This window comes from Phaethon aethereus (genome assembly GCF_964289735.1).
Source record: "Phaethon aethereus genome assembly, chromosome: 3".
NCBI lineage: Eukaryota > Metazoa > Chordata > Aves > Phaethontiformes > Phaethontidae > Phaethon > Phaethon aethereus.
In genome coordinates, this window is record NC_138576.1 from 91474820 (window position 1) to 91485183 (window position 10364).

The window sequence follows — 10364 nt, forward strand, 5'->3', positions numbered from 1 at the left end:
GGCCGCGCATGCGCAGTGCGCCCGCGCCGCCTGCAAGTTTGCGCACCTTTTCCGCATAGGCGGGCCGCGCGTGCGCATTCTTTCCTCGCGCTTGCGCCTGGTCACGTAATGGCCGACCCAGTGCGCACCGTGGTGGCTGGGGTTTTCCCCGAGGCGCAGACCTGCTGGCCGGTCGCAGGCAGACCGGAGGTAGAGGCACGTCTCAGCAACCCGCGGCTCACCAGCAACCCGCGGCTCACCCCCATCCCTGGTCTGCGGCTGCCTGTGCGGGCCCAGGCGGGGCCGTTGCTTAGCACGGTGATGGCTTTGGGTGCAGGTGGCAGTCCTTGGCTGCTGCCGCTCGTCCTCGGCGGTTTTCTCTGGCTGCTGGCAGCAGGTCCGACTCGCCACTGCCTTTCCCTGCTGCTTGGGGGACCCGCTGTCCTCACGTCGCAGTTTGAGCTGTGAGCTGGCAGCATGTGTGTGTGCCCAGCACAGCTAAGGGGCCGGGCTGGGTCAGGCTTTGCTGCCTCATGTTGAGGCACTTCAGCAGGTGTTCCCTGATAGGCGAGGGAGCAGGCCTGTGCTTCAGTACTGCTGTCCTGCCGCTTCAACTGGTGGAGGAGTTCCTCTGCTCCTCCTGGGAGCCAGCACCGGTCCGTTTGTGTTTCCTGCTAGCAGAAAACAGCTAGATCCATAAAGCTCATGGCCATTAGAAAAGAGATCCTGGTTCTATCATGGGGTTGTTTAAAAAAACTGTGCCATGCAAAATCTCAGTATTTAATTGTCTTTTTGACATGAAAAAGGACATTAGTGCAGACTAGCTCCCACAGAGGATATTACCTAATATAGGTAATATAGGTACAATTTAGGTTGTACCTAAAATGGCAGCACCCCTTCCCTCTCAGTATTGTTCTCTCTGTTTTATGGTTTTGATGTCATTGTTTTCTGTTAGTCACTATCTGTTTCGCTTCACTCATAGTATGGGGCTGACTTTATTGCCAAAATAAAACCTCTTGGGATTTTTCTTATTAGGGACTTTCTTTTCTTTATGAGATCCTCTTTTTTCCTATTGTTACGTAAGATTACATACAGTATTTTGCTTTTCCTTCGTACAGGGTGATTCATTTTCCAATGCTGTTCTCCCTGGTGGCTGAGCTTGCAAGTATTACTTGCTGTCAGTGGGATTTCTTACTCAAGTAATTCCTGCTCTGTAGATTGTAAATTGACAGGATCAATCCAGCTTCCATTTCCAGAAAGGTGGTAAGGGAGGAGAGAAGGAAACGTATCAAATTTGGGGGAGGGCAGAAGTAATGCCAAAGTTTTCTACTCCACCACTTAAAAATGCATAAAGGCACTTCCTGCATTAGACTAACAGTTTCACACCCTGAAGGTGGTAAACATGGCTGCAGATAAAAAAGCCTTAGTTGATGAGATAGATACGAGTGTTGGCAAAGTCTGGAGGCCTTACCTTGAAGGATCTGCTGTTCTCCTATCATGGGACCCCATATCCTGTCACAGTGTGCAGTGTGGAAACGTTCCAAGCCCTGGAGAACCTGGAAGCCAGAAGAGATGATATGGTGCTGGTGTCCTACCCCAAATGCGGTGAATACATTACAAATTGCTTGCTGTAGTCTACAATACTGTAATTAGCTGACACAATAAGAAGGAAGAACAACTGATTGTGGTTGTACATTGTGTGAGGACATTGGGCATTTCTACTACAAGGAGGGGCAGCAGGTTTTTATCCAGCTTTATCTTAATTAAGCAGTCTGTTGCACTGCTTTTTAGTATGGTTTATATTTCGGAAAAGAAAAGTTTCAGTGTGCAGAGATATTTTTGGCTTCAGAAATGAGAATAAAACATTTAGTTATTTACGTGAGTGGGACAAGACAACTCTGCCAGTATGATAATCTGTATCCTGAAAAGCGTGTTAGTAATGTAATGTTGTGTAGCGTACAAAAGCAATAAAGTTATTCATGAGACTCTTTAAGGTGTAGAAAGTGACATGGCACAGCATCTTTATGGCAAAGTTATAAGCTGTTTCTTGGCATTATTCAATATCGGCATTATTTTTTGTTTTGTTTCTGCAAAATGGTATTGACTAAGACTGGAAGTCTAAATCTTTTAGTCAGAGGTGTGCAGAAAGGAGGAAAGATGTAACAGGAGCAGTGAAAAAAACCCAAACAACCAACTAGTTGATTTTGGTCAGTTTTATTGAATGCCAGTTGTGACATGGTTGCTTACAAGGAAGGGATGGGTTTTGCTAATGTAGGAAAACCAATCCAAGCATATGTTTCTTCTTTGATACCCAGGCATCAGAAGCGTAGGGTTGTCAGAGGCAATGTGGGTCCAGGGAAAGATTTCATTGCACTAGCATGATAGTTGATGTGGTCAAGTTGGGCTCTAACCAGAGAGTTCTAGGTCAAGGTCTCATAGAATTCCCATTGGCTGGTGAGTTCTGATCTGGAGAGAAACTGTAGTGTATTTAGAGGCTTAAGAAGTATGCCTGTACTGTTTAGGGTGAATTTACAGCAGCTGTGAGACAGGACACTGAACCAAGAGAAAGAGAGGACAAATACAAAAGGAGAGAGGAGGCACAAAATGTGAAAAGTGCATCTTTATTTTAAGGAGCCTGTAATCCCATTGGGTTTGGGATTACAGGCCTTTCAAAAGCTTTGTCTCTCAAAGCTTCAATATTGTCCTCATTCCTTTTTCTTATTAAGTGTTGTGGAGGTTAAGTTACAGTGAAGTTTCACTGTAGAAAAGGTTTTCCCCAACTCAGGTATGTGCAGTGGAGAGGAAAACTCTGATGCAGAGAACTGTTGATGAGGTAAGGGTAAAGGATGATGGAGCTCCAGAATGCAGTGCTTCCCAGGGACAGGTCACATGGTTGTGGGAAGCGAGTAGGGATTTAGACGCTAGGATTTTTAGGTTTATCAACTGTAGCTTTTTGTTAAAATAAAATTTATGTTTATGCACATGCAGTTAATACTGGGCAAATGAGGACATGGGTTTGGAGAGTCCAATGCTTCTGGCTCTGATCTGTACGTAAATAGAAGAGTGATATAAATGATATACATCATACAATGTCTTATATGTAAGTATGATCTTGGGTGGTATATAAATGTAATATATGTATTATAAGACATTATATGATGTGTACACATTGTATACACGTCACTGTATAAATGTCATGTATCAGCTGCTTCCATCCAAACATCCTGAGGCACTTTTATAACATGGGATGGAATTTATTCCTTTCTGGGAATAACTCCCCACTGAAAACAATGAGGTTTGCATTGTGCGTTCCCTCTTTGTGCCTCTGGCAGCTGCGTTCACAGGGGACTCACAGCATGCAGGAGGCGGCGGCAACTCTGCAGCTCCATCTCTGTGGGCCCAGCAGGAAACCTTCCAAGTGCCTCCCCGCAAGGACGTGGGGAGGCTGCTGTGGGCCAAGGTGAACACGCTGTTCCTTTCTCTGTCCTGCCAGCAATCAGCAGAGCATCAGCGGAGCAAATGTGGTTCATGGAAACCTTGGGGAAGCAGGCACCACGGCGCAGCTCCAGGAGCTGGCCGCAGGCTCACGCTGGAAGCGGGTGTGGTATGGGGGAGGCTTTGCTGCAAGATCTCTTCCAAAGGGTGAGGAGTGGGGAGGGATGCAAGTGTCCAGTGGGTAACACCTGTTCTAGCACTGGTTCTGGCATGTGCTTTATGGAGATGGCAACAGGCATGACTGAGGACAAGCACTGGCAGTGACATGGAATAGATGACTCCATTTTGTCCTTGACCCAGGGCTGTAGAGAGAGGCAGACACTTTCCTTGGCAGACTGAGGGAAGCTCCCTGCTCATTCCTTCCTTCTCCTATGCAGACCCTTCCCAGGTGTTTCTCTGTAAAAGACAGGAAAGCCCTCTTTATTGTCTGTCACTGACTGTTTTATGAATATATGAAAAAGATGTTAAGTGCATTGTTGAGTCAGTTCTGCCTCCACTGCTTTCCACATACCAGTTACAAGTGACCCAAGAAGGTCACAGTTAAGAAGCTGTTGAGGATCTCATTAACGGAAAACATTATTTTGGTTATGATCATTTGAGCGCTTTGGTATTATTTGTCATTTGATGACTGTGTATTATGCTGAATTAAGCCATGTAATGAGAAGGCTCTGAGATCTTATATAAACCTCTGATATGTTTTATTTTGTTCTCTGTGTTTCTTGGTGCAGGTGTGAACTGGCTTATCCAGATTTTAAGTGATTTGATATTTACAACTATCCAGAGTAAACCTGTAAGCACAGAACTATCATTTATTGAATGTGGAGATCCAGATAAATATCAGGTTAGTGAAAAGAAACTACTGAACCACTTAAAATCTGTTGTTTTCTCTCTCCTGCACACCCCCTCCCTCCAAGTTATTAAAACAAAGTCATGCAGCAAGTAAAGATACTTCTCCTGAGAGGGGAAAAAAGATAATCTTGGCTGACTAATGCCTTTTCATTAGGGGCTGTTTCACACAGGTGACTCTCAGAGATCATTGCTGCACCCATGTAATACACCTGTTCTCACTTATGGTTCTGTTTATTTCTAAAGAGGATGAAGCAGATTCCATCTCCAAGGATTTTGGCAACACATCTGAATTATGATTGCCTCCCCAAGTCTATATTCAAGAACAAAGCCAAGGTGGGCTTTTTTCTTATTCCAAGAACAAGCCTTATCTCTCTGACAGTACCAGCACGCAAGAGTAATTTTGAGGCCACATCCTTTTCTTGTGCCCGAGCAGGTGGCACTGGGGGAAAGCAACTTGGAGACAGTGGGAGTCTCATGATGCCTGGGTTGGCTTAGCATCCCCTACAATTTACAGTAGCCTTAGGGGTGATGTAGTTGACATAACAAGATCAACTCCTGAGGCTGTTGCAGTGCTCAGAAACAGCTGGAGTGTCACACTTTCATTTTTTGTTGCTCTTTTCTATGCACAACCGTGGTGGGAATGAATGTCGCAGCAGTATCTCTGGGACATTGACTATCTCCTTGCAAAGAGTCGTGCTGTTAAAACTTTTGTATTTCTCATGCTCAGTCACTGAACAATGGTGGATACATAGCACTTAGGAGATGTACCACAGATGAAGGAAATAATTGGTTGAGGGATGGGGATTTTTTCCATGTTTCATTGGTATTTTTTCCTGTACAAGATGGGAAAAAATATGTGTATAACAAAAAAATTTAATGTGTATACTAACATGTTTTCAGAAGTGTTTACGCTTCTCTGAGGATTACAGTCTCTTAGGATTTCAAGAATATTATTGCCTTGCTTTGAAAAATGGGTTTCTAAAGGAGGATTAAGCAGATTTGGCTTTTCCTAGGAGGGCTTTGGCAAATGGTTCCTTACAATTTCCCAGGTCTTAGGTAAGTATGGAATAGTATTCAATGACAATATTACACTTTTTCCAGTTGCTTCTTTCTACAATTTCTTCATGACATAAGCGAATCTTAGAAGTGGTAACAAAGTCTTTATTATGATCACATTATGAATTTTTTCTCCATTCCTTAACTAATAAAATATTTTGTGTCCCCAATATGTTATTGACTGCAGAATGTTTGCATATACTCTCATTTTGGTTGCAAGGGGAAGTAAGTGATCTAAAATTGTTGACCTCTTTCTCCCACTCCAGATCCTAGTGCTGTTTCGAAACCCTAAAGATACAGCTGTTTCATTTTTCCATTTCCACAACAATGTGCCAAGCGTCCCTAGTTACAGCTGCTGGGATGAGTTCTTCTCAGAGTTCATGAATGGGAAAGGTATTGTTATAGTTACTGAATGTAGCTGAAAAAGCAACAGAAAAAAATATTTAAAAACAACTAAATGGGGCCAGAGGGAAAACAGCTGTGTCGTAATTAGTTTACTGATGGCCATATGTCATGATAAAGGAGGCAGCTGAATGCCAGAATGGGGAGAATGTCCAAAAGATGCTTTGCTTCTGGGTATTTTGCTCATCCAAGCAAGTGTGAGGAGGTTGCATGGGAGCTTGACAATGGCATTGAGTCAACATTCCACCACTTAGTGATGGAGAAAATTGTACAGATCAAAATGTTAATGAAATGACAGTTTGTTGTCTTTAGGGTTCCTGAACATGAGACTGAACACCTCATTAGCAACACAAATTTTAGATTCAGACTGATGTCTGGCTTTGGCTTTTAAGAGGTGTTTAAATGGCAGTATCGTAACAGAGGGGAAGCACACAGTGAAGTTCATGTTTCTGTGTGGAAAACATTTACCTACAAAAGTCCAGAGGAAACCTCTGTTGTTCTGTTGTACAGTAATGTACCACAGAAAGGACAGGCTGTTCCGTTTGTTTGCATTAATGTAACGGACAGGCAACAGAAGGCAGTTCTTCAGTTGGAGAGAAATAAGTACCCAGTAAGAAAAGGTCACACTGATGCTTTTTTCTCCTCTTTGCAGTTGGCTGGGGATCCTATTTTGATCATGCAGTCACCTGGAACAAACACATTGAGGATGAGAATACAATGATCATAATATATGAAGACCTGAAAGAGGTAAAGCACATGCTCTATACTGACAGGCAAAACAGATCTGAGCCCATCCTTGAAATCTGCTGAAATTAACAACAAAAGGCACAGGTTTCTGAAAGAGCAAAATCAAGCTGATATTAATGACAAACTGAGGCTGGCTATACGAAAGTTGAGCTCCAGTTTAATGCAGAAAACATACTGTGAAGGAAAATACGTCTTGTTAATAGATGATGGCAAAAGTGTTACCCACTTGGGATGTGCATTTTTAGAGGAAGCATATTACATGTCTCCCTTTCACTGTATTGCTTTCAGAACCTGACTGCCAGTGTAAAGCAGATAGCTGAATTCTTTGGATTCTCCCCAACAGCAGAGCAGATCCACTCCATTGCAGACAGGGCCACTTTCCAGGCAGTGAAGGATAAGGCTCAGGAGACTTATGGTGCTGTTGGCTCAATTCTTTTCCGCAAAGGTAAATTTGTATTTTGACAGGATAATGAGTGGTGGCACTGCATCTTGGGGAGACAGGAATTTGGATCAGTAAATGGTTAATCTTTATGTATAATTTTCAAGGTTCGGAGTTGTTTAAGAAACATTCATTTTTTTTTGAGGACACTGTCACTTGATTTCATCACAAGGGCCAGTACCATTCGATAAAGCTCTTGATAATGTGATTAGCAGAAGTGCCCTACAAGTAGCACACCCTTCAGTTGTGCTATGCAGTAAGCACCAATTAAAACAAAGAAGAGTTTTATTTTGGCTTCTGTGAGTACAGGGGATGGCCTGGTGCTCGGTCTACAGAGTGCCTCCACAGATTTTTCTTCTTGAGTTTTCTAAATAACCTTGCAATTGCCTGAGAACCTGAGAATGTGGAATCCAGACACTCCACAGATTGATGCGTGTCTTTTAGCCATGGATCAAGCTAAAGCTGTAGACTGAGACAACCTCAGACTGTGGGCTCTCCAAAATCTAGATTAAAGGTAGACTGCAGTGTAGGGCAGTGTCTGGTTGTAGTGCACAAAGTTCTTGCAGTTAAAAGCTGCATCTTTGAACTTTCTGTGTTGGTTTTACAACTGCTGGTCATCCTTTATAGTCTTCTGCAGCTGCACAAGACACATGCCAAAGCTATGAAGGCAGACCAGTAGCTTCCAATGTTTGCTTTATGTTCACATTCTACTGAGGACACCAAACACAAGGCAAACATAAGAGTGTATGCTTGGGTCAGAGGTTCTTTTCTTGCAGGGGAAAAAAAAAAAAAGAAAAAGGGATTATCCTGAAATATGATAATAAGAGAAACAAGGTAGTTTTTTGTTTTAAATCTTATTCCTTCGTCCTTACAGTCAAGGGTATTATTTTATTTTTCTTAAATTGCAGGTGTTGTTGGTGACTGGAAAAATCTTTTCACTGAAGCTCAGAACCAGGAAATGGATGCCAAATTCAAAGTCTGCTTAGGAGGAACTAAGCTGGGAGCAAAATTAAAATATGATGTGTACTGCAAGGCCTGAACCTCCTTTAGAGAAAAAACTCATCTCCGGGCTGTTTTTCATTCACTTTTATGAAATAAAACAGAAACCAGGACAATATCTGGTTAAAAAATTTTGAAAACCCATGCAGTTTGCAAACCTGTTTCTGCTGTCTTAACTTACACCAGTAATCCTTGCTTGTGCAGTTAGTATCATTGGCTTCACTGGATTGTCTTAAATGACTTGCAGTTCTTTGACCCTGCTTGGTTTTTAACACTGATTTTTAGCTATGATTTCATGTTACCTAGTAGAATCCTGTGTGGAATATTTATGCATTAGCTAAACCTGCTGAAATCACTGGAAGTGTATTCAGGATGTTGGGAGTGATTTTCCAAGAGATTTTTTAAAACAACAATGAAGCATCATTTTGATTCTTAATGTCTACATTTATAGTATTTGCATATAATTTTAATTTCTAAGTTCATAGTGTAAAATGAAATTTCAAAAGGTCTTGTTGTAGTTGTCTTTTGCCACTTTCTGTGTGCTGATAAATGTGTGAAAAAAGTAAACTCGGTGGTGAAAATTTTCTCCCCCTTTCGGCAATAATATTTCTCTTTCCTTTGGTAGTGTGAGATCTCATCCTGAGTAACTGAAGGAATTGCCTTGGACAGAACTTTCTCATGCATGTTGGAGTTCCCCTTCTGGTGGTGACTTGCTTTGTTGCTTAACCTCAGCACAGTGTTACCCACTGGAGAAACTGGAAGCACATGTTGAGAATACCAGGTTTTGTCCACATGATTGTTGGGACTCCTGAACACCCATGCTGCCTTGAATATTGAGAAAGCGAATGAAGCAGCTCCTGGATGGGGAGAAATAGGGGGAATTCTCTTCTTTATGGTATCAAGGCAGAGGGGTTGGTAACCATTTGGTTGAGTTGCTTGGAAGCAGGGACTTATTAGACATGTGAGAAGGAAGTGTGCTACTTGCATAACTTTGGAAGTTGAGCCTTTGCCTGGGTTGCCTGGGTTTGCCTGTCTTACTTTATGCCTGACAGTAATACGATCTCAGAGCTAGGATGTGGATTTTTTCTGGACATCTGTCTGGGAGCTTTGAAGTGTCACTGTCAAGAACAGAATGACTGTCCTTTGATGGAACCAGAAAACTGGTGTGCACAAGATGGTTGAACATTGGATGGCTTCCTAAAGGCCTGCCTTTTTAGGCTGTGGTTTTCCCACGGGAGGCAGGTTAAACAGCAGTCTTTGACAGCTGGTTGTTCTCCCCACCAGAGGCATTTCTTTATCTCAGAAGAGAAAGAGTACAAAGGAAAAAGCACTCAGAGAATGAATGTGCGGGTCATGGGCACACGATTGCTAATTTAGCTATAGGGGAGGTTACAGTCTTCCTCCTTATAGTTTGTCATCTTCTGTCTGAGAAATAATCGTCTTAAGTGTAGTAAATTACTTGGCAGAATGAGTGTTTGTTACAGTGGTGTTTGTTAGGTGAAGAACATATCTTAGCCAGGCTGAAAACTCAAGTATTGGGTATTTGAGGTGTTGACACAGATGGACGCAGTGAGACCTGCTGCTGCACACTTTTGTTAGCTGAACAACAAACCTCCAGTCATTCTGTGCTGAGAATCCCTTTCTAAAAGTCTGCCAGTGACAGAGGAATGATTAAGACAAATTAACTTCAATGCATAGTTGGGAACTCTTGTAATTTTGTAGTCAGATCTTCACAAAATCTTGCTTGTCTGTCTTTCCTGGCATATTCCCCTTCTAATTTTCTTCTTTTTTAGCCATGTTTGCTGTAGCAATGAAAACTGCATACAGCTCAGTGACGGCACAAAAAACCTCCAGCTGTTGGTCCTTTAGGTTGACTAGCTAAGTTGCCATTGTCTCAAAGGCTGTCATTCACATGTTGGGAAGAAAGGATTGATGCAGATGTGAATGTGCTTTCAAAATTAACAGCTGTAATAATGGACATTTAAAATAAGTAAACCAAAAGTGGGGTAGCAGTGAAGATTGAAGAGCAAAATAGAACACACAAAACCAAACCGTATCAGAATGAAGTGGGTTAATACCAAACAAATGAAAGTTTCAGATTGTTAAAGCTATCTCGAGCAAATCTGAGGTTCCCTGTGAGCTTTACATAGGCACTGGAAAAAGCAGCAGTATTCCATGGTATTCGCCTCAGCTGTACCTGCTGCAGGAGTAGGTCAAGATCATTGCTAAGCAATTAATAAAAGGAAGTTCAGAAGGCTGTGGTTGAGGATGATGTTGAAACAGGAGCACTACTTCCTATTAAAGTAGGTTGCCTGAATTACTGATAGATCCATAACAGCCAGACTGTCCACTTAAACCGCTGTATTTCTCAGTTTAAGATTACAATGAAGTATTCCAA

General features: G+C 42.3%; 1 protein-coding gene across 1 annotated transcript; it reads left to right on the plus strand.

Moving 5' to 3' along the window:
• Positions 1-1381: 1381 nt before the first annotated feature.
• Positions 1382-8102, plus strand: SULT6B1 (sulfotransferase family 6B member 1; the record flags this gene model as incomplete). The annotated part of the gene is given in 8 exon segments (XM_081997904.1): positions 1382-1420; positions 1422-1584; positions 4203-4315; positions 4567-4656; positions 5646-5772; positions 6434-6528; positions 6817-6973; positions 7876-8102. Coding segments are annotated over 8 exon segments (915 nt in total). The 3' UTR covers positions 8007-8102.
• Between the last annotated feature and the right edge of the window lie 2262 nt (positions 8103-10364).